The sequence below is a fragment of the Papio anubis genome, chromosome 1, assembly GCF_008728515.1.
Source record: "Papio anubis isolate 15944 chromosome 1, Panubis1.0, whole genome shotgun sequence".
Taxonomy (NCBI): domain Eukaryota; kingdom Metazoa; phylum Chordata; class Mammalia; order Primates; family Cercopithecidae; genus Papio; species Papio anubis.
The window spans coordinates 15,431,519-15,452,419 of record NC_044976.1 but is presented as its reverse complement, the minus strand read 5'-3'; the positions used below and the strand labels follow the sequence as shown (position 1 = coordinate 15,452,419).

General features: G+C 53.3%; 2 protein-coding genes across 2 annotated transcripts in view; both read right to left on the bottom strand.

The window, feature by feature from the left end:
• The window catches only part of PADI3 (peptidyl arginine deiminase 3), a 38,164-nt gene extending 36,809 nt beyond the window's left edge, over window positions 1-1,355 (bottom strand). Inside the window, exon 1 of the mRNA XM_003891205.3 lies at window positions 1,236-1,355. Within this exon, the coding sequence (XP_003891254.2) occupies window positions 1,236-1,327 (92 nt within the window). The 5' untranslated portion in view covers window positions 1,328-1,355. The remainder of the gene's footprint in view (window positions 1-1,235) is intronic.
• A 2,774-nt stretch (window positions 1,356-4,129) lies between these two features.
• PADI1 (peptidyl arginine deiminase 1) overlaps window positions 4,130-20,901 on the bottom strand; it is a 40,931-nt gene continuing 24,159 nt past the window's right edge. The window contains exons 7-16 of the mRNA XM_031664837.1: window positions 20,330-20,502; window positions 20,078-20,181; window positions 18,898-19,021; window positions 18,403-18,510; window positions 16,276-16,427; window positions 11,837-11,981; window positions 10,599-10,692; window positions 9,537-9,616; window positions 8,568-8,693; window positions 4,130-6,117 (exon numbers count right to left, since the gene is read on the bottom strand). Coding sequence (XP_031520697.1) covers window positions 5,884-6,117; window positions 8,568-8,693; window positions 9,537-9,616; window positions 10,599-10,692; window positions 11,837-11,981; window positions 16,276-16,427; window positions 18,403-18,510; window positions 18,898-19,021; window positions 20,078-20,181; window positions 20,330-20,502 — 1,340 coding nt within the window. The 3' untranslated portion in view covers window positions 4,130-5,883. The remainder of the gene's footprint in view (window positions 6,118-8,567; window positions 8,694-9,536; window positions 9,617-10,598; window positions 10,693-11,836; window positions 11,982-16,275; window positions 16,428-18,402; window positions 18,511-18,897; window positions 19,022-20,077; window positions 20,182-20,329; window positions 20,503-20,901) is intronic.

Here is a 20,901-nt window from a genome sequence, read left to right as displayed (position 1 = left end):
GTTCTCAATGGGTGGGCTATTTTCCTCCCCACCCCAGGGCACATTTGGCAACGTCTGGGGACATTTTTGGTTGTCACAACTTGGGAGCGTGCTGCTGGTATCTAGCAAAGAGAGGCCCGGAATGCTGCTCTCCATCCTACAGTGCACAGGGCGGCCCCCATGACAAAGAGGTACCGTGACAGTAGTGCTGAGGTTGAGAAACCTGGCCCGAGGAGAGGGCTGGGAGACTTGGGAGGCGGGAGCTGTCCCACAGTTCTGCACCCTCCTCTCCCAATATCCAGATTACCTCAAAGCCAGGTAACCGGAGACTCCCCAAAAGCCTAAGAAGCCAGCTCCCTGGTGGTCCCCAGAGCCCAGCTCCTAAAACCCTACCTTAACCCTCTTTTCTTCCTAAGAGAGAGAAGACAGGGCCTTACCTCCCTCCACCAAGGGCCTTAAATACATGACCTGGCACACAGTAGGGGCATAATGCATGGCCATTGAGTGTCTGGAGGAAATCAGGTTGGAAATCTCTATTTTCCAAGTATCAGAGCAGCTAAAACCATAAGACTCTTGAGTAAGACCACAAGCGGGTTTAAACTCTGGCTTTGCCACTTAGTAACTGTGTGACTTGAGCAAATGGCTTGCCCTCTCTGCCTCAGTTTTCTCATTTGTCTGATGAGATGATGCTAATAATAAACGTAGTTCACAGGGTTGTTGTAAGGGTTAAATTCAAGATTAAAGTTCGAAAGTTAACTCAAGAGGCTTGTGAAGCTCTTAGAACAGTGCCTGGCACATGGTAAGTGCTATGTATTAACCTATTTTTTAAAAATGATTCACGCTCTGTTTCTAGGCTCATGGGCTCAGGATGGGGCTGGGGATATCTGCCTCTTCCTATTCTTTCGTGCCCCAGACAGATCCTCAGCCTAACCTGCAGGATCCCTTGGACACAGAAAAGTGCCATCTCTTCGTGGCACCAGCCCCCTCCAAGCCCCTGGCCTGGAGCTCAGCCATTGAAGCCTCTTCTACCCCGCTCAGCCTCCCAAACTTCAAACTCCCTGGCTGAGGTCTTCAGGAAACTCAGCTGACCAAGAGGAGGACCCAGGCTTCCCTGATTGGCTGCTGTTCCGAGGCCAAGGCTGGGGAGTGGGCCCTGAAGAAGCCCTGCCCGGCCTGCAGGGAGGAAGGTCCAAGGGAGGAAGGTTCAAGGGCATCAGCACCAAGGGCCTGCAAACCACTAGACCTCTGACTCTTACCCATAAATGTCCACGACGGTCTCCACGCCAGCCACACACACCGCGCTGGTGGGATGCTCCAGGGACACACGCACGATTCTCTGCAGCGACATGCTGGTCTTGGACTTAGCTGTGGCCGCCAACCCCAACACTGCCCCTGAGGCCCCTTAGGATGAGGTTTAAAAGCCCCTGGCCCCACCCCTCCAGCCAGGGTGCCGATTCATTGGCTCCAGTCATGAAAGCCCAGCCCCTTCCCAAAACTGAGAGCTCAGGATAGGCTGGAAGGGACCCAGTATTTGTAATGAACCTGTTGTCCTGACCCCAGCACCCAGGAAGTTAATTTCTTGGGAAGCAAGTCCCCACAGGTACCTGGCTAGGCACCAGGAACTGTTGGGGGCAGGTGCTGTTGAAGGGGTGCAGAGATATATGATACCGGTCTCGGACTCTTCTTTCCCCCTCACCTCCATTTTCTGCATTTTCAGAGACAATATAATTTAATGGGGAGCTTTCTTACTCTGCTGGGGAGCTGGTGAAAATGCGGATTCCCAGGTCTGTTGTCCACTCTGATCCAGCAGGTTAGGGGTGCAGCCTGGCCTCTGGATTTTTTTTTTTTTTTTTTTTTTTTTTGAGGGAGTTTCACTTTTGTTGCCCAGGCTGGAGTGTAATGGTGCGATCTCAGCTCACCGCAACCTTCGCCTCCTGGCTTCAAGTGATTCTCCTGCCTCAGTTTCCTGAGCAGCTGGGATTACCGGCGTGTGCCACCACTCCTGGCTAATTTTGTATTTTTAGTAGAAATGGGATTTTTCCATGTTGGTCAGGCTGGTTTCGAACTCCAGACCTCAGGTGGTCCGCCTGCCTGGGCCTCCCAAAGTGCTGGGATTACAGGCATGAGCCACCGCGCCCGGCCCTCTGGAGTTTTTAATAAGCTCCCCAATGCATTTTGGTGTCCTTTGAGAAACACCAGCTTTTTTTTTTTTTTTTTTTGGCATGGATTTTAGAGCCAGGCCTGGGTTTCAGCCCTGCCTCAGCCACTTCCTGGATGGGCGACCCTGGGCAAGTTTCTTAATAGTTCGCGCCTCACTTCTCTCATCTGAAAAATGGTTGCTGTGAGGCCTCATGGACAGCGTTAGTAGAGCTCTGGAATGGAGCCTGGCGTTATTGTATTACTGTTGTTGTCATTAGATCTCAAAAACCTCTGAAAGGGGTAAATGATGAGGGCGAGAACTCTCTCCAGCCAGGGGAGCTTGGCATGTCAGAGTAGGAAGGCTCAGTCGTCGGGCGGGAAAACCGAAGTCAGAGGGGGCATTCGGGCTCCTGGAGGAGCAGGAGCAAAGGCTCTGGGGAGAGAAGTCTTGGGTTCAGATGCAGACTCCACTGTGTACCCACAATAGGGCCTTGGGTGCCAGTGTCTCCCCCTCTTGGAGACTCGGTTTCCTCATCTGTAGAAAATGCAGCTAATCACTGGCGCTGGCGGAGATAATAGTGAAGACGCACCCTGCCTGGGGGAGGCTCAGGAGATACTGAATAGAAGTTTCCTCCCTTTTCCCTGGCAGTGCTGACAGCCTAAGGCAGGATGGGGACCAGGACCCGCTCCCCAGCACCTCCAGCTGGGACATCTGCACCAGTTCAAGGACCTCAGCAGGACCCTAAGATTGTCATTTCCATGTCTCAGTTTCTGGGAAGGATGTTCTTTTCAAGGAGAACTGCTGGGCTGCTGGGCCAAGAGACAGCTTCACTGTTTTCAGCTGTGGAACGGCTTGATGGCTGTGTCAGCCCTGGGTAAGAGTTCGAGCTCAGGAGGAAGCCTTAGTCTCCCTAGCCTGCTTGTGAGCACAGATGGGGAATAGACGCAGAAAGTGGGGGCTTTCCCTGGAGTGCTGGCTCACCACCTGCCTCCTTCTCAGAGAACTGTATGTGCCTTTGGAAGGAGACTCATGCCTTCACTTCTCCCCCATTAATACCAACTTTTAGAAACAGGTTTGTGGTTAACTCAGACTAAAATGTCAATGACTAACAGGCAACAACTTTTTGCCCTCTTAGTCCACAACAAAAGCTAAAATAAAGTGAGTATCAAAGGGTATAATTTGAGGCAGCAGCAAATGTGTAGGATGAGAGGGTGACATTTTCAGGCATCCAAACTCAGACCACTGAAGCCGGGTAACTTAGAAGCTTCAGAGGCAAAAATGGAAGGGAACTGGGCCAGGCACAGTAGCTCACACCTGTAATCCCAGCACTTTGGGAGGCCAAGATGGGAGGATAGCTTGAGCCCAGGAGTTTGAGACCAGCCTGGGTAACACAGCAAAACCCCAGCTCTGTAAAAAATAAATTAGCAATTTGCGCATGGTGGCCTGTGCCTGTATTCCCAGCTACTCAGGAGGCTGAGGTGGGAGGATCACTTGAGCACAAGAATTCAAGGCTGTAATGAGCTGTGATCGCACCACTGCACTCCAGCCTGGGTGACAGAGCAAGACTCAGTCTCAAACAAAACAAAACAAAACAAAAACCAGAAAGGGAACTGTAGTGGCCTGTGGCCCTGGGAACCAGCCCTGCTGGGGAACTCTCACCTCTGTTAATAGGACCCAGGCTGCCTCCCCGTCCTGTCCTCCCTGAGAGATGGAGGAGATGCTGAAGGAAGAGAGGAGAGAGGAAGAGGCAGGACCCATCCCTGCCCCGATCTGATCTCCATCTCAGCAGGGCCATCAGCCCCAGAGCAAGAGGCATGTGCCAGTCATCCTGCTGAATCAGCCTGCCTGGCACTGGCCGTGGCACTGTGAGGCTCTCCCAGCTGAGCAGGGTCTGCCTGTGGCAGCAGAAGTTGAGCCAAGCAGCTGCATAGTGGGTGGAACTGGAAGCAGGCGTCTCCGCTTTCCTCCCCTCCTCCCCAACCCAACAAACAGGTTACGGAGACAGCCCTGTAAGAAACGCATGTTGACATTTTTATTGATCGGAAAGGAGGTGACTGGTCACCCAGAACATTCTCAGAGCCAACACCAGGGCCCCTCGATGGCCCAGCAGCAACTCCAGAGCTCCCCACACCCAGGGTGGCCCTGACCCCCAGCCCTATCTCTGCAATGCCCACTCCCCTCCTACCCACAGCTCTTTCTCGGGGGATTCCCAAGCCCAGCTCACACCCCCGGCCCCTTCAGAGCCTCCTTCTCCTTCTTGACTCAGTGCAGCCTGGGGTATGATCCTGAGCAGAGGGTGCTCAGGTTAAAGCAGGAGCTTGCAGATGCGGTTCTGTAGAACCTTCCAGAAGGGGATTTTCAGGTTCCTGCTCACCCACTTTAACCATAGCAGTTCCAGGCTAGCTTTTGTTGGTTAAAAGAGTGACAGTAGTTGGCTCAGTGTGAGGTCTCCCCAGGGGCCACCAAAAACCTAGATGAGCAGAGGCTCTAGGGCTGACTGCCCTGCAGGGACCACACTGGCGGTGGGGGCTTTCTCCTGCCCGTGCCCTGCAGCCCAGCTGAACCAGACTGCCTGTGCCTGTCTCAGCGACCGCACTCAGAGCGATGAACCTCCCGTGGCAGCTGTCTTCCCTACTGTGGGAGGGAACACGGGCCTGCCACAGCGGTGTATTCAGGGGTGAAACCCATGCTGTGTGCAGGGTCCCTGGGTTGCTGAGAGAGACCAGGCAAGCCTTCCCTTCCCACTGCCTGCAGAATGAAGGGGAATAATTAAAGACTATTAAAGGAAATTAAACTCCACCTTCAGAGAGAACCTAATTTCCTCCCAACACACACACCCACTTCTAACATTCTGGGCCCCCACCCCTGCTACATCTGGAAGCGCCAGCTCCCTTCAAATCCAGAGTTCAAAATCCCAGCCCAGGAGCCATGGACACCTCTAGGCCCCCAAATCCATCATCACACACTCCGCCATCCTGACCTCGTCCCCTCCTGCCCCATCTTCCTTTGTGTGTCCTCAGGCCTCACATTGGCCTCTCAGCATTTCTGAGGAGGGAGAAGCCGGCTCCGGTAATTAAAGTCTTTCGAGAAAGGTAACAATCAGTCTTCTGAGGTTGGAGTCAGTTATTAAAATTTTGTTGTCTTTTTTTTTTTTTCTATTGAAATTGGCCCTTGGACATTGGGTTTTTCTGTCCTTGTTTGTCCACACACAGCTGAAAGGTGCTGGATGGGGGTGGAGGTAAGTGTCACAGCCTTGGGCCCCCTTTGGGAGAAGAAATCTGGATGGGGCAGAGGATGTTTCTGATCTTTCCTAGCTTTCCAAGAGCAGAGGCAGCCTGGTGCCTGGCACACCAGACCCCAGGTCCTCCGGGCCCCATTCCTGGTGCAGACACACAAAGTTACTGTCCTTGTTCCCCAGGGAGGCATCAGAATGAAGGGGGAGCAATTCAAAGTGGGGCCCATCTCCCTAGGCCACCCACAGCCATTCTCGAACATGCTAACATTGGGGGTCCGGAGCCTCTGGGGGCTGTGGGTGGGGAAGAGGCGAGGGAAGAATGACGTGCGTTCTTCTCAGGTTGGGTAGGCCGTTCCAGAGGCGAGGGTGGGTGGTATCCATGCCTGTGTCCTGGTGCCCACAGGGGCCAGGATGTTTGCAAAGTGCCAAGGCTCCCCCAAGAGAATGGAGGCCAGGTGGTTGTTCCTTGCCCTCACCCTGGTGGGGTTCCCCAGCAAGAGGGCAGAGAGGATGGCGGGTGGGGGCAGGCTCAGGGCACCATGTTCCACCATTTGAAGGGAAAGGGCTTCCTGCGCACGTTGGTGCCACAGTGGATCTCGCCCTGCAGCTCGTGGTAGGACAAGTAGTCATCAATGAAGACGCAGTGCAGGCCCAGAGGTTCCAGCAGGGACTGCACCTTCTCCTCGAGGCAGCAGCGGCCGTTGATGATGGGCCCGTAGGGCTTGGGGATGCCCAGGTACTTGCCTAAGACCACCATGTTAACCTGCAAGAGAGAAAAGGCAAGAGGGAGGCTGTCTGGCTGCGAGCGCTGTGCTTCTAGCACCCCTTCCTTGCCGGAATAAGACAGACCCTGGGGAATGGGTTGGCCATCGCTAGAGCCCACAAAGGGCTCTAGGACTGGGGTTTGCTCAAGAGTTAGGGTCTATGAAAGCAGAGGAGAAAAAGATTCAGGGTTGGAAATGAGGTTGAATAACAGCCAGGGCTACCAGGAATTTTGTACATAAAAAAAAAAAAAAAAAAAAAAAAAAAAGAACCACTTCTCCAACACTTTCTTCCATCTATGAGAAAACTGTCATATTATAGCAACTTTGTTAGAACAAGAGATTTTCATGTCCTCTACCAAAAACTTGTACAACAAATATACACACCTACAAGGTCTGTGGTGTGAATGTCTTCCAAAGTGTGGTGTGCTTTTGCAGTGCACAGCTTGCTTAACTGTCTTTGGCAGCCCTGATCATTGTTAGCATTTATTGAGCATTTTCTATGTGCCAGATATATCATCACTAAATCTCACAGCCTGCCTCCGAAGCTGTGGCTCAGACAGGTTAAGTCACACAATCATACAACCAGAGAATGATGAGACTGACATTTGGACTTGGATCGGACTGATGCCAAAACCCATGCTCTTTGTATCTGGCCACCTGTGGGACTGAGGAGTTGGGGGAAAGGGCTGAAAGCTTTTGGGGACACTTGAGTTTAACTCTGGGGGCACCTCTCCTTCCCTTGATTGTGGACCTGGCTTGGGGTCCTAATTCTGGGGATGGGCCAGAACATGCTGGGGTGGGAGTGGGGGTGGGGCATGCAGGGGGCAAAGGGCAGAAAGAGGAAAAAAGAGCCAGGACCAGGACCAGGACCAGGGCCAGGGTCAGAGCCAGCCGGGCCTCTGCTTCCTCCTAAATGAGGAGTTATGGGATTGGGGGCTGGTCCCAACTCCGCCACTCGCTCACTGTGTGACCTCAGACACATGACCCACTCTCCTTCTAAGCCTCAGTTTCCCCATCTGACAAACCAAGGGGTTAACTGGGTGTTCCCTATGGGACCCGCCAGTGAAGACAAGCTGGGATCCTTCAGCAGAGCCTGGAATGAAGCTAGGGAATCCCCACAGGATGGCCCACAGGCAGGGGGCTTCCAGCAGACAGAGGCCAGGCCACAGTCACACGCGCTCCAGCCTAGGCCCTCCCCCCACCTTCAGCCAGAACCAGAGCTTAGCAGTCCCTTAGAGCTCTGCTGTCCACCACAGTAGCCACTGGCACATGCAGTTGTTTAAATTAAAATTAAACTTATATACAGTTACAATTTCCGTTCTTCATCGACACTAGCCACATTTCAAGTGGTAGCTGAGTGGCTACTGGACTGTATTGTGTAGATATGGAACATTTTCATCAGCACAGAATGTTCTAACAGACAATACTGCCTGACTTCAAGCAGTGGTTCTCAATCAGGGATGATTTTGTCCACTAAGGCATTTTCAGTTGTCACAACTAGGAGAGTGCTATTGGCATTTAGTGAGTAGAGACCAGGGAGGCCACTAAACATCCTGCGAGGCACAGTACAGCATCTACAACAAAGGCTTATCCAGCCTAAAACAGCAATAGAGCTACAGAGTCAAGAAATCCTGCTTGGGGGTCTCTGCCAGGACCTAGAGGCTGGAATCTCCCCAGGAGGAGTTAGGAAAGCACACGGGTCCTCCCCACCTCCCACAACCTGCATCCTGATTCCAACATTCGCTTCCAACCCTCGGCTTGTCCCAAGAGAGGGATTCAAGCTAAAGACCGCAGTGTGAAGAAAGAGGGTCTATCCCCATCCTGGAGGACCATCCCTCCCAGGTGCCAACACCCCAACATCCTTTCACAAGAGGTTAATGGGCACTTGGGCCAGGTCCACCCCGATAGCATCGCTCAGGCCTCTCCCAGGTGAGATCACATCTGCCCATCTCCTTGTCAGCTGCCCGGTTAATGAGAGTCAGTGAGGCCACCGCCCGCCCCCGCCTGCCTGCCTGCCTGACACAGGACCCCCACTGGGGAGCAGCAAGTGAGGGACTGTGGTGGGAACACAGCAGGCAGTTGAGACCCAGAGAGAGAAGCCTGAAACACTTGGAACCAAACCACGTATTCTTTTTCCATCTGGGTGAGGAAAAAAAAAGTGCTTTGAGGCGGGGCATCCCATGCCCTGTAGGATGTTTAGTGAAATTCCTGGCTTCTACCCACCAGATGCCAGGGGCACGCACCTCCCTGTGGCAACAAAAAATCCCCTGGGGGAAAAATTGCCCCGGTTGAGAGTCACTGATAGGAATGTTCTCTATATTCACAAAAACAGACCCTGGAGAGGTCCGCAGGGCCCTCCAGCCTCTGCACCAGCCTGCCCTGGGCCAGGGAGTGCTTCTTCTGGGAGCCCCGCAGACCCCCCAGCAGGACCCTGACCAAGGGCTCTCACCATGTCTGGGAAGAAGGCTTCTGCATAGAAGTTTTTCAGGAAGAAGAGCTGAGGAATATCCACGATGTCACTCTCTGCCAGGCCCAGTTCCCGCTTCAGTACATTACGGTTCCAGTCAATGCATTTCTGGGGAAAGGAGGCAGCTGGGCAGCCCGGGACCAGGAAGAACATAACACTGGCCAAGCACCTACTGTGTGCCAGGCCCGTGTGGAGCCCTCTGGGCCCGTTAGCTCCTTGAAGCCTCACAACAGCTTTGTGCCATAGAAGCCATTGCTGTCTGGGGGAAACTGAGGCTCAAGCAACCTGCTCAAGTGCACACAGCTAGGAAGTGCCAGAGCTGGGGTTCGAACCCACACAGTTTTGTTCTTGTCAGTACAACACACTGTCTCAGCCCCAGCCACAGCGTGGCTGATGCTGCTGTCTCTTCTCAGCAGCTTAGGAGAAAGTGCTGGGCACCACCGGGGAGGGGTAAGGGGCCTCCTCCCGTTAATTGAGCACCGACTCTGACTCTGCGCTAGCCCCTTCACCTTGCACAGGGCAGGCACTTTTTATCTTGGGGTGAGCCCTGCCCCTTCCTGACACCTTGCTTTACCTGTTCTCACAGAATCCCCCTGACTCTTACCCGCCCCACCTCTGGGCCCCGCAAGGTCCTATTTCCCCACCATGTCTCTCGTCTCGCATTTCACCAGACTTCTCGGATGAGAGGCTCAGGTTTGCCTCTGTGGAAATAGGTCATTGCCCCAGAGTGGGGCCAGGTCTCCCTCATTAGGCTGGGAGCTCCCTGAGGGCATGGCTCTGTCTCTTGGGTTCCTGAAGGCAGAGGCTGTATCCTACCCACAGGCCCCAGCAGCCCCCAGGACCATCAGAGCTCCAGCGCCGAATCCCTGACGCTCCCCCAGCAGTTCCAGGGGCTGCTTCTCCCTGGAAGGGAAAGGACCCCTTAGAGCAGCTGGTGGTCCTGCCCCTCACCTGTGCATGAAGATTGTCTCTCCGGAGGTGTCTGTCTGCCAGCATCTCATTAATGCTTATTTTTGCCTGGTGTTTTAACCCTGCAAGAAGAGAAAGACAATGCATAGCTCAGGGAGCACTGCCTGGAGGCCCTCTTCGGCCTGGGGCTACATAATCCAGGCCAGGATTTCCCTCCTACCTCAGTGCCAGGGTCAGAAGCCAGGATAGAGAAAGTCGGAGACTGAGAACCCTGATGGAACCAGGCCCTGGCTGCAAGGAAAACCTGGTGATGGATGAGGAACCTCTCAGGAAGTGACTCCGGACTCAGAGCCTAATAATTATGGCACAGGTACCATTATTGAATGTCTGCCATGCTCTGGACATCCCACTTAATGTATTATTAATATTTAAAGCAACTATAAGAGGGATTAATTATCACCTACAACTCAGAGAAGAGGAAACTGAGGCACTGAGAGGTTCAGAACACACCCTTGATACCAGAGCCAGCAAATGCCAAGACCAGGATTTAAACCCAGGACTATCCTTGTGGACAGTGGCACCACATCCATTCCAATGCTCTATTCCCCAGATGAGAACACTGAGGCTGTGACAAGGAGGGGAGGTGGGCCAACCAAGCCCTTGGAGGGTCTGTTAGCTCCTGCAAGAAGCTCTGCAGAGTGGCCCTGACCAAGCCTGGCTTCTCCTCCTTCCTCTCTCGAGCCCCCAGCCCTGCTGCTCCCTGGCTGCACAGCCCTGGCCAAGCCAGTTCTCCTCTCTGAGCCTCAGTTTCCACTTCTGTGAACAGGGATAAGGAAGAGGGAGGAGAGATCAGATGGGAGCGAGAACAAGAACGTGCCTGGCATTGACTGGCACCTGGGGCACTCATGGCTTCCTTTGCCTTTCCTCTCCTGGGGTGTGGCCCAGGAACTTCCCCACCCATCAGAGGACCTGGGGGCCCAAGACACAGAGAGTGGGTGTTGGGTTCTGAGCCCAGCTGAGAGCCCTGCAGGTGCAGGGACTGTAACCAAGGTTGGTGATGAAAGGGCAGGGTTCCCCAGGGGTGACCGGGTCATTGGCACTCACCATCAAACTGGGCTGCCTCGCCATAGCCCTCTTCTTTCTTCTCTTGGAAGAGTTTGAGGCAAGCGCTAGGGCTAGCCAGGAGCAGCCGGAAGCCCTGGCACAGAGGGAGGGAGAATGGTTCAGTGGACAGGGTCCCCCTAGACACAGGAGACCCCAGACTCAGGAGGGGCCTGACAGTGCTTATGACTCCCCTCTCCCGCTCAGTCTGCACCCCAGCCACAAAGCACTGTCTGCAGCAATCCCGGTCCTCTACGCAGGTTCCCACCTCCAGAACTTTTGTCTGTGCTGTTCTCCCTCCCTGGAGGCCCTTTGCATTTTGCCCACTAAGGCATTCTGACTTCTTCCTTCAAGGCCCAATTCAGGGCTAGGTGTGGTGGCTCACGCCTATAATCCCAGCACTTTGGGAGGCCAAGGTGGGCGGATCACCTGCAGTCAGGAGTTTGAGACCAGCCTGGCCAACATGGTGAAACCCCATCTCTACTAAACAGACAAAAAATTAGCCGGACATGGTGGCGTAATCCCAGCTACTTGGGAGGCTGAGGCAGGAGCATCACTTGAACCTAGCAGGTGGAGTTGTAGTGAGCTGAGATCGCACTATTTCACTCCAGCCTGGGCGACAGAGCAAGACTCTGTCTCAAAAAATAAACAAACAAAAACAAAATACCCAATTCAGATGTCTCCTCCTTCACTGTCAGAGCTGTCCCCTAGCAGAGCTGTAACCACTGGTCACTGGGAAGCCTCTTCTCCCAGGCTGCTGGCTCCCTGGCCATGCCTTCCCCAGCCACCTCTGCAAGGCTTACTGTAGAGGCCCAGAACCAGGATTTGAATCCTATCCTGACACCTGCAGGCTGGGTGATCTTGGATGGGCTAATGGCCCTTCTGAGCCTCAATTTCCTCACTTGTAAAATGGGGCAATAATAATCGCACCCACCTGACGGGCTTGTTGGAGGATTAAATGAATTAAAACGTGAGTATTTGGCACATAGTAGGTGCTCAGTAAATATTACCAATTATTATCAATATCATTCCTGACTGTTGGCTAAGGGATTTGGGTTCAAGCACAAATACCCAGGAAGGGTGAGGATGAGCGTGTTGGGGTGCCCTGACCCAGAGGATGCCCCAATCCAGAGGTTACTCGGGGCACAGGGTTGAGCTGGTTCTAGATGGCTTTGCCCTGACTCATCCCATCAGGTCAGACAGGGGCAGAGGTGGCTCAAGCAGGGAGGGAGGGGACGCACCTTTTGGTCAGAGGTAGGCACAAAGGTCAGGAACTCGTCCACATGGCCCACAGAGAGCCAGTCTGAGTAGAGCTCCACGGGTGCCTGCACCTGCTGGGCCTTCAGGAAGTTCCGCACCACCCTGGCCATCTGCCGCCCGCCGGACCTGGCCAGGAGGGAGAGGGCGTGCAGTCACCTTGTGCCTGGGAGGCATCAGGCCTTACCTCTCAGTCATCATCAGATCTGCCACCAGGGGGCAGGATTGCTCAAAGAACGCTTTAAATGTGGGGTGTAGAGGGTGGAGAGGCCAAGACAACAGAGAATGGACTGTGCATTTGTGTGTGCATGTGAGCACCTACTGTGTGCTGTCCTTAGGGTACTCTCACTAAGTGTCTTGTTTAATCCTCCTGATGACCCTATGCTATACATACAAATACCAGCTCCAAGTTACATCTGAAGTGTGCTCGGCGGAGCTGTCTGGCCTCACTCCCCACTGCGCACCTCCTTGGTCACTTGGCTCCAGGTCCACCGGCCTCCCTGCTGGTCTGCTGTCTCCAGCCTGCTCCTGCCTCAGGGCCTTTGCACGGCTGTTTCTACACCCTGGAATATTCTCCTAAGTAGCCACATCTTTAACTGCCTCTTCTTTCTTTGTTTCCTTCTTTTCTCTTTCTTCGTTTTTCTTTTCTTTCTCCCTCCTTCCTTCCTTCTGTTCTTTCTTTTTCTTTCTTTTCTTTTCTTTCTTTCTTTCCTTTCTTTCTTCTTTCTTTTTTCTCTTCTTTCTTTCTTCTTCCTCTCTCTCTCTCTTTTTTTTTTTTTTTTTGAGACAGGGTCTCACTCACTCTGTCACCCATGCTGGAGTGCAGCGTTGTGATCATGGCTTACTGCAGCCTCAACTTCCTATGCTCAAGCAATCCTCCCACCTCAGCCTCCCGAGTAGCTTGGACTACAGGTATGTGCCACCACGCAGGGCTAATTTTTGTATTTTTTGTGGAGGTGGAGTTTCACCATGCCACCCAGGCTAGTCTTAAACCCCTGGATTCAAGCGAGCCCCCCACCTCGGCCTCCCACAGCACTGGGACTACAAATGAGGGCCACTGTGCCTGGCCTAACTGCCTCTTTTCCTTCAAGGCTTTGTTTAAACATCAGACTCTCAGCAAACCTGAGACAAACATTTACTGACATGTGCCACACACATGCTTTACCCAGGCTACCTCATTTAATCCTTATAACAGCCCTGTGGGGTGGGGACCATTACTGTCCCCATTTTACAGATGAGGAAGTTGAGGCCCAGAAAATTAAAGATATGTGCATTTGTTTATGCATTCATACTATATTCATACACATGATCGTAGGTACTTATTTGTTTTGTTTACTTATTGTCTGTTTCTCGCTGCCAGAATGTTTGGTTGTCTGTTTTGTCCATTGCTAAGGTCAGAAACCAAGGCAGGGTTACTGGACAGCAGCCTGAGGTGCTAAATTTGAGTTTGGGGCCCAGGTAGAAGGAGACCTGGGTTCTGACCGTACTGCTAACTTGCGGTGTGGTCCTAAGTACGTAGCCAACCCTTTTCAAACCTCAGGTCCCATCTGTCCACCAAAGGCCTGATTCCTGGTTTTCAATCCAACAGCCAATGGAATGGGGACACGTCCACACTGGAGATCCCTCACTTTCCCATGTGGGGTCCTTGCTCTGTGCCTGGGAGTTCCCCTGCACCCTTGAGAGAAGGCTCCTGGCTTGGTTCCCTGGCTCGTGAGGCTTGTGGGAGCAGACAGGTAAGGATGCTCATGTATTGCAGCATGATACAGAGACTGGGGCAGGAGCCTGGGACACAGAAGGAAGCAAAGTCCTTGGAGAACACCAAGGAGCCCCTCTCCTTCCCCAGCCTGCATCCTCTGAGCTCTCGGCTCCTGAGCCCAGGTCCCAGGGATCCCGGAGGAGAGAACCGCCCTGTGAGGCATCTGAACAGAATGATTTCTCCCCGAACTCTGTCCCCAGCTGGACCTGCAGAGCCCTCTCCTGCCTGAGGTCCTAAAGTCCATCCCCGCTCATCTGCATGCCACCCATACTGAGTTCTTTCCACTTTTCCTTTGAGCTGCACCTTCTCTGGCTTCCAGGCTTCTGCCTATGCTCTTCCCTCTGCCTGCAACACTGGTCCACTCCACTACTTTCCTTCCTTCCTTTCCTTCCTTCCTTCCTTCCTTCCTTCCTTCCTCCCTCCCTCCCTCCCTCCCTCCCTTCCTTCATTTGTTTGTTGAGATGGAGTCTTGCTCTGTTGCCCAGGCTAGAGTGCAGTGGCGTGATCTCGGCTCAACGCAACCTCTACCTCCTAGATTCAAGCAATTCTCCTGCCTCAGTCTCCCAAGTAACTGGGACCACGGGTGTGCACCACCATGCCCAGCTAATTTTAGTATTTTTAGTAGAGACGAGGTTTCACCATGTTGGCCAGGCTGGTCTCGAACTCTTGGCCTCAGGTGATCCACCCACCTCGGCCTCCCAAAGTGCATGAGCCACTGTGCCCAGGCTACTTTGCTTCTTTCCTTACCTGCCTGAAGTCTGCTCACTGTTTATGATTACGTGTTTATGATTACGTGTCCATATCGTTGGCTGCCCCTAGGAAGCCTTCTGGGACACCGCACGTGGGATGATATGTGATCCCCTCTCTGATCCATTGCTTCACTGTCTCCCTCATTAGACTCTAAATCTCAAGGGCAAGCTCCTCAGCCATTTCTGTATCCCCGGCATTCAACCTTGGGCTTGGCCTATAGGAAGTCTCCATAAATATTTACTGAATTGGTAAACGAATGTATGAAAGAATGCACATAACTTTTCCAAGCCTCAGCTTCCTTATCTGTAAAATGGGGATGATGATGGTCTCAGCCTCACAGGGTTTTTGTAGAAATTCAATGAGGTAGCCTTGGAAAAGCACTATGGATGTGACACGTAGTGGGTAGTAGGTGGTCAATACATTTTGTCCAATTAGTTCCACCTGCTATGAAGCAGCTCCACTACTGGGGCCAACTGAAAAATACCTAAGCATTCAAGAGGTAGATGACACGAATTCTTTATCCCCAGTAATGCTGATTCTATAGCTGGGACTGGGATTTTCATCAGGCCCATTTTAAAGATAAGGAAACTGAGGCATGGAGTATAAAAGAATTTGCTCATTTAAAAGGCATCTCTTTTGTTCACTGATGTATCCCCAGTACCTTTAACTGTGCCTAGCACACAATAAATATTTTTAAATGAATTAATTGAGTACCTATTGTGTGCCAGGCACTGTGGTAAACACTGGTTTGGGGGACACATCCCCAATCATGTGGCTGGCAAGTGGCAGGGCCAGGACTCAAACCCAAGTCCATCTGATTCCAAAGCCTGTGCTCCTTCCTCACAGCTTCCTCCCTGAGTTAGAGAAAGACCGTCCTGAGGCCTCAAGGCCTGTCTGCCCCCAAGGGTGTGGGCAGAACAGCACACACAGTAGTGTCTGGGCATGAGTCACATGCCTCTCGCCTGGCCAGTCTCAGCCCCAGGCACCCTGCCTGGGCACCCAGTTACGTGCCTGGGTGGGTGCCAAGAAGCCTTACCTCATCTGATCCAGAGATCTGAGACTGCCAGATTCACCAGGTGAGGCTGTGACCTTCTCAGCACTGCCTGACTCCTCTGGGCTGGAGACCAGATGGTCAGCCAGGGCTTGGGGGGCAAGTGGGGGCACCCCTGCCATGCAAAAACCCCACAAATAGGAAGGTGATCTCCAGGGCTTGCAGTGGGTATCATCTCCAGGGAGGAAACAGGGGAACCCACCAGGACCCTGCACTGCACACCCCATTCTTTGATTACCTGCAGGGAGGGTGTGCACCCATTCAGCAGGACCTAACAGACATCGCCACCTGTTTGAGCATTAAAACCTAAATACCTTGTTTCCTGCTCCATCACATCTGTCCGGGGTGAGATCCACTGACTCACCTCTGCCATCAGGGTATCCTGGCCAGTCACCTGCTTACCTGCAGCCACCTGCTCTGGGAACCTCATGACCTCAGGGCCCTTTTAAGCTATGGTTAGGACAGAAGCTATTCTGACTTCCTAATGGGAGAAGTCGATGAGTCTATTCCTCCGTCTCTGTGCCAGACTGTATCTCACCTCCCCAGCTTCTCCAGTTTTTCATGAGAAGCCAGAAACCTTGGCTTTTTACGGGAGGCCCCCTGATATCTCTTTAACGTTGATGACTCATTAAGCCCATAAAATGAGGTAGGTCAAAAGATCACAGGCCACAGGCATATGAGTTTTCTCCTAAGATTCTGTGATCTTTTGAGATCCTAGGTTGCCGAGTCTTTGATTCCAGGATTCCACACAGGAAGTTAAGACCACTTCTCAGACTGGGGAATTGTGTTTGTGATGGGGGCACAGGGAGGGCGGATGCTGCGGTCAACCCCGTGTGCCCCCCCCACCTCCCACCCCAGCTCCTCACTTGGGGTAGCTGCTCCCGATGAGGATCCGGCCCAGGGGGTACTCCATGCTGCCCACCGTGACAGGCGGACTGACGTCCAGGTTGCCGAAGGAGTCAAGGCTGGAGGGACCAGAGAGTGGGATCTCCCGGGTCACATATCCAAAGTCAGGACCCTATGGAAGGACCAGCGAGACCCCCGCCCCAAGAAGGAGAGGTCAGTGAGGACAGGACGAGGCGCTTCTTGGAGCAGAGGGAAGATGCTGGGGGCCTCCCACTCCATGGCTCCTGGTGCTTAAAAAACGATCTCTGTCCACTTTTTACAAATCCCCCCGGGCTCTGAGAACCATGCAGTTAAAGTCAAATCAATAACCAAAAGATAACTAGAAATCCCCCCGAATGTTTGGAAATTAAGCAATACACATCTAAGGAATACATAGATCAAAGAAGAAATCAAAGAGGGCATTAGACAAGATTTTGAAGTGAAAGTTCATAAAAATCTGCTGTGTTTTGGTAGCACATTAAAACTCATGGGATGTTGGTGAGGCAGCACTGCTAGGGAGTTGCCAGAGCTCTAGACATGTATATTTAAACCGAGCGTGGTGAGGCATGTCTGAGTTCCTGGCTCCTCAGGAGGCTGAAGTGGGAGGATGGCTTGAGCCTAGGAGGTGGAGGCTGCAGTGAGCTAGGACTGCACCACTGCACTCCAGCCTGGGTGACAGAGCAAGACCCTGTCTCATAAAACAAAGTAGGCCAGGCAAGGTGGCTCACACCTGTAATCCTAGCACTTTGGGAGACCGAGGTGGGTGGATCACGAGGTCAGGAGTTCGAGATCAGCCTGGACAACATGGTGAAACCCCATCTCTACTAAAAATACAAAAAATTAACCTGGCATGGTGGTGGGGGGAGGGGGCGCCTGTAATCCCAGCTACTCGGGAGACTGAGACAGGAGAGTCACTTGAACCTGGGAGGCAGAGGTTGCAGTGAGCTGAGATCGCGCCATTGCACTCCAGCCCAGGCAACAGTGCGAGACACCGTCTCAAAATAAATAAATAAATAAATAATAAAACACGTGTGTTTTTTAGGAAAAGGCTGAATCATCTTAGATTCCATTTGAAGCTAGAAAAAGAACAGCAAACTAAACACAAAGAAAGTGGAAAATGAAAGCGATAAAGAGGAGAGCAGAAATCAGTGAAAAAATCCTCTGGCCCCTATAGGCCAAGCCCAGGGCAGGTCAGGTGGGTCTCTCTCCAGCATACTGGCCCTGGCAGGTGCACTCACCTGCTGGTTTCATTGTCACCTGATCCCTCCAGGCTGGGATGAATGTCCCTGCTCTGTGTGCCCACAGACTGCATCCCATCACAGCTCCTACCTAGACTGGGGCTGTCCCAGCAGTGGGGGAGTGGGAGCCGGGAAACAGGCAGAGACCATGGGCTCACCTGGAGGGGTAGTGCACTCGAGGCTGAGTGCAGGGCTGTGCACTCAGCTTTGCATCTTGGTGCCACTATTAACTTGCTGCATGGCCTTGGGCAAGTTATTTAACCTCCCTGAGCCTTGGTTTCCTCATCCATAAAGAGGAAATAATGATACCACTTATCCATAGGCGTGCCCCATGGAATTCATGAGGTAAGCCTTGGAAGGCTAGAAGACAGTGCCTGGAACTCAATATGTAATGGTGGGTGCTGCTGTTGCCATCTTGTGCACAGGCGGTAGCACAGTGCCTGGCACGTGGTAGGTGTTCAGAAAACATTTGACACCTAAAGAGAGGACCTAGCTGTTAAGAACAAGAGCCATGCAGGCTCACTAAGTGTACATTCCCTCCAAAAGGCAGTTTGGTCTCCCCAAAGCTGACCACGCTGCCAATTCCCCCTTGGTGACCAGTCCCTTCTCCAGAAGAGCTCTGCTGACCTGCCCCTCTCAACACAGGAATAATCAGGCTGCTGCCTATTTGCATGTGATTTGCATATCATTTCCATCTCTTGCCCAAACTCCCCACTGGCTCCCCAGTTTGCTGCTGTCCCACCTCCTGTATACTTCTGCCTCCTTTTCCTGTTCTCCAAGCCTCATAGGACCAGGCCCAGATGAGACTTCACCAGTGCCCCTCCAGGAGGACCCAACCAGGGTTTCCACACTCTGCCTGTCGCCACATACCAGGATCCTCTTATAGGGGAAATCCTTCAGGCCTCTGTTCCGGGGGGAGTCAAAGACCACGGGGAAGGATTTGTGAGGGGCCTCGATGTAGCCAAACTCCATCTCGTCCTGGGAGGGCAGAGATGAAAAAGTCATGGTGACCTTTTTCGGGTGGGTTACAGAACAGGGTGGTCCCCACCGGGCCTGGGGCAGGACAGGGCAGCAGATCTTCCCTAAGATCTGGTGAGGGGCAGAGGTAGACGTGAGGCCTCTTAGGACCCCAGCCAGGTGAGGACTCTCGTCTGGGACCAGAGCGTTTGGAGGGCAGCAGTGGGGGCTGGGGCTGATGCAGGCAGCGGAAAAGCCCTCGCCCCGGAAGCCTGGCCCGGGCGGCCGTGGCTTCTCTAGCGACACGGAGGTCCATCAGGCACCTGTGCGGCTTCCCTTTCCCCAAGCCAGGCTGCAGGCTTCCCGGGCTGCCCCCAGCTCTCTTCTGGAGTCGGCTTCGGCTCCCACCTGGATCCAGCGGTCATTTCGATTTTCAACTCGAGGGCAGATGATCAGCTTGCAGTTGGCTTTCAACGTCAGGTAAGACATGTCCTCCAAGAATTTCTCATTGGAGCCGTGAGTGTCCATCACACTGTAAAAGGCAGGGAGAGGGGAGCATGCTAATGGCCTCTGACTGTGGCTGAGGTGTGAGTGGCCTTGATTCAGTTTGTGCTGGGCCCTGTGCAGCCTCTGGGGTACAGGGGTTCCAGCTCATGACCTTGAGAGGCTCATAGGCCCATGGGGAAGATGGATAAAGTCTCCAGATCATATCAGGTGACCCGAGCAAGGTGAGGCATAAGCGCAGGCTGTGGAGCCCAGAGGCAGGGCACCTAACCCAGCACAGGGAGTCAGGGAAGTCGCCACAGAGGTGACCTGGGGCTGAATCTCTCGGGTTAAAATAGCAGCGAGGGGCAGGTGGCCCCGTCTACTCCTGTTCCACACAACTGACCTAAGCAAAGGGGTCAGGGTGGGATTAGCAAGCAGAAGAGTCTCTTTTTAATACCTACACACACCTAGACCCAGGGAAGCACAGCAAACCTGTGTGGCCACACCCTTCCCAGCCTTTTAACTTCTGTCCAGCTCGACTGTGGCTTTTTCCAGTGGTCTGACCTCTGGCACAGAGGCCTGGCAGGGCTTTGCCAGTCAAGGCTGGTCCTTCCCTCAAGGGCATGGTGAGGATTCTGAGACAGCAGAAGGATCAGCAAGCTGGGTGAGACCGGGCTTGCAGTGAGACCTGAGGACTGGGTTCCCACGTCCTTAGCAGGCACGGGATTGTACCCATGTCACAGTAAGGATAGGTCTCCAATGGTCACCAGCAGCCTGTGCAGAGCCTGGCCCCACTGCCCAGACTAAATCTGAGATGTTCTGGGGCTGCAGCCACCGGACAGGATGGGCAGGAAAACAAGAGCTTGAGCCAGTGACCTGGGAGGGGCCTTAGCTGCACAGAGCAGGGTGGGTCAGGGTTGGGCAGGGTGGGTCAGGGTTGGGCAGGGTGGGGCCCCAGCCCACCTGCTGCTGTCCTGCCACCAGCTGAATTGGTGCCCACAATGAATCCATTAGTCTGAGTGAGGCACGCAGCCCTGAGGCAGCTTCTGTCGCTACCTCTGCACTCCAGACCTGGGGGAGGGCGGGAGGGAAGGAGCCTCACCTGCACACATACAGCTCCTCAGGAGGCTGAGTGTTGGGCGTCATGATCCAGGGGGCCATGCGGAAGCCCACAGTGTCTGTGAACAGGGTCACCTCAGGCAGGGTCTGAGGGGAAAATGAGGACTTGGTGGGCCCTGCAGGGACCCCTAGCCTGCCTCAAGCCCCCCAGCCCCCAGCCTGCCCAGCCCTGGAGCCTCCAAACTAGGTCCCCAAACCCCTCAGCCTCCATGCCCACCCCCAGTGCTGTACACACCCCCGTGTCCACCAGGCTGACACTGAGGGAAACCAGCCCCAGGAAATCGGCATCGGGGAAGGTCAGCCCCTCCACATAGAACCTGATCTCCTGCTCCCCCGACTGCCGCTCAACTTCATAGGACAGATGCTGGGGCCCCAGCACCTGCTTGTAGTCCGAGAGAGAATTCCCACCTAGGAAGAACAAGAATCAGGGACTAGCGTCGGGACAGGGGTGAGGGGCTGCAAGCCCAGGAATCCAGGACAGAGCCCCCTTTTTGGTTAGAGCTGCTTGGGTTTCTCTCTGGCTCTGCCACGTGCAAGCTGTGTGGCCTTGACTCAGTGACTCAACCTCTCTGAGCCTCAGTTTCTTATCTGTAAAATGGTTAACATTTTCTCATGAGGCCAATATAAACTTTAAGCTAAATAAAGAGATAGAAGCACCTGGCACAAAGGTGAAAACTACCCATGGATAAATACATATGCAAAATGTGATATAGTCATAAGATGGAATATTATTAATTCATAAAAAGTAATGACCAGCCAGGTACGGTGGCTCATGTCTGTAATCCCAGCACTTTGGGAGGCCAAGGT